Source organism: Colobus angolensis, unplaced genomic scaffold (genome assembly GCF_000951035.1).
Source record: "Colobus angolensis palliatus isolate OR3802 unplaced genomic scaffold, Cang.pa_1.0 Scaffold143, whole genome shotgun sequence".
Taxonomy (NCBI): Eukaryota; Metazoa; Chordata; class Mammalia; order Primates; family Cercopithecidae; genus Colobus; species Colobus angolensis.
The window spans coordinates 2,059,349-2,061,527 of record NW_012114522.1 but is presented as its reverse complement, the minus strand read 5'-3'; the positions used below and the strand labels follow the sequence as shown (position 1 = coordinate 2,061,527).

Genomic DNA, 2,179 nt, shown 5'->3' with positions numbered 1-2,179 from the left:
AGGTAGCAAAGGGGAGAGGAGGGAAGAGAAAAGGGCAGCGTCAAAGGCCCCATACACACCTGGTGAACCAGAATCTGCACTTTAAGATGGCTGGTGGTTAGCTGAAGGCTAAAGTTTGAAAAGCGCTGCTTTGAGGAGTGGTTAGAGTCCAGGACTTAAATATATCCTAAGCGGCCGGGCACGGTGGCTCACACCTGTAATCCCAGCACTTTGGGAGGCCAAGGCGGGTGGATCACGACGTCAGGAGATCGAGACCCTCCTGGCTAACACGGTGAAAACCCATCTCTACTAAAAATATAAAAACTTAGCTGGGCGTGGTGGCGGACGCCTGGAGTCCCAGCTACTTGCGAGGCTGAGGCAGGAGAATGGCGTGAACCCGGGAGGCGGAGCTTGCAGTGAGCCGAGATGTGCCACTGCACTCCAGCCTGGGCGACAGAGTGAGATTCTGTCTCTAAATAAATAAATAAACAAATAAATCCTAAGCACTTGAGATATATTTGCTCTTTCCATCATCTGGACAATCCTGAGGCACAGAGGTTACATTAATCTCCCCAAATCATACGAGAAGTCTGAGGCAGCGTGGGGATGGGAAGCAGGCGGCCTTGCTCCTGAACTGCCCCTGCGGCCTGCGGCCTCCCTGGACTCTGCTTCGGTGGACAGGCTCAATGCTAAGAGTCTTCTCCTGTCTGATGCACGCTCGCATCTGATTTGCTGCCACACCTCTGAACTGGTATTGCTGAGAAAAGCATGAATTTGAAATAGATGTTGCAAACTCTGCCCTCTCTACTTATTTTGTGATGTTAAGTAAACCACACACCTTCACTGAGCCTCAGCTTCCTTCTCTGAAAAATGGGTGTACATATGCTTCCCCTGGTAAGAAGTGTTAGGGGTTCTTCGAGGCCGAGTTGTGGGAGTTAACGAGTTGTAATTCACGGTGGTGTGTGGCACGCACTCATTAAGCACTCATTTCCCTCTGTACCCACCGCAGTGAGAATCCCTGAGTCCCTCCAAGACTCCTGAGCACTGCGCCAGGCCCAGGCAAAGCGGAGGTGAACGAGAAACAGCCCTGCCTTCCCAGGGTTCCTATCCTGGCAGAGAGATCATCAGATGATTCACACTGAAAGCAAACACAGGATGAGAATTGCTACTGATTTTGCCCTAACTTTGAATGACACTCTGAATTCCCTGAGTAAACAAGTTAGAAACAGCCAAATATAGAAAAAGCTGAATGGTACATAAAAGTTTGCATTTGTGGGCATCGCCAGATTTTTTTAAAAACACAAATCTTGAATTTGAACGCATAAAACTAAAGTACACATTCCTGAAATATGTACACATTTTTCTCTCTTGGAAAAAACATGGTTAACCCCAGAAGAAGTCTAACAATGACTATTAAAGTTTCAGAATAAGGTATTCAACTTCAGAATTAACTCAGAAGAGGGTCAAGTCCACAAGGTCTACAGATACTTTTATCTGTTAAATCCACTCCTATTTGTTTTTCTTAATCTGACATAAAATGTCTATGGATTTGTAGCTCCTGCTATACATAATTTATGGTGGTGTGAGGCAGTGCAAAGAAATGCTAGCTTCCTAAGGGGAGGCTACACTTAGTCTACCAACTAGCTATCACTAACAGCTTCTCAGCCCTAGAAATAGACTCTAAGGAGTGCCTCGAGCAAAATAAGAGCTCCATTCTTCCACACTAGACTTCCATCACAGGCCCCTGGAGCCCGTAAGTACCCCCAGGCCTCCAGCAAGGAGCGCTGAGATGGCGGGGCCTTGACTCACCAGCCAGGGCTGAGGGATCTCCGGCAGGGGCATCTGAGGAGGGGCCGGCAGGCTGCTAGTGGTCTCCGGCTTCTGAGCATGGTCTTTCACATCAAAACCTGTAAGAATTAACCAGAACCACAAAACTGGATGAGAATGGTATCACTAGCATCTATCAGTTCCTGAACCCTGTGTTGAACATTTTGCAAATATTTATTTTTTCTAATCCTTTACAACAGTCTTGCAGGGTTCGGTATTATTATTTTCCATTTTACAGGTAAAGAACCTACAGCTTAAATAAAGTGAAAGAAAAGAAAAGAAAAAAGAAAAGAGAGGAGAGGAGAGGAGAGGAGAGGAAAGAAGAGGAGAGGAGAGGAAAGAAAAGAGAGGAGGGGAAGGGGGGAAAGGGGGA

At 46.8% G+C, this 2,179-nt stretch overlaps 1 protein-coding gene across 2 annotated transcripts in view; it reads right to left on the bottom strand.

The window, feature by feature from the left end:
- The window catches only part of AFAP1 (actin filament associated protein 1), a 131,618-nt gene that overhangs the window by 112,270 nt on the left and 17,169 nt on the right, over positions 1 to 2,179 (bottom strand). For both annotated transcript variants that reach the window (XM_011935395.1, XM_011935394.1), the window contains one exon: positions 1,789 to 1,886. In XM_011935395.1, coding sequence (XP_011790785.1) covers positions 1,789 to 1,886 — 98 coding nt within the window. The remainder of the gene's footprint in view (positions 1 to 1,788; positions 1,887 to 2,179) is intronic.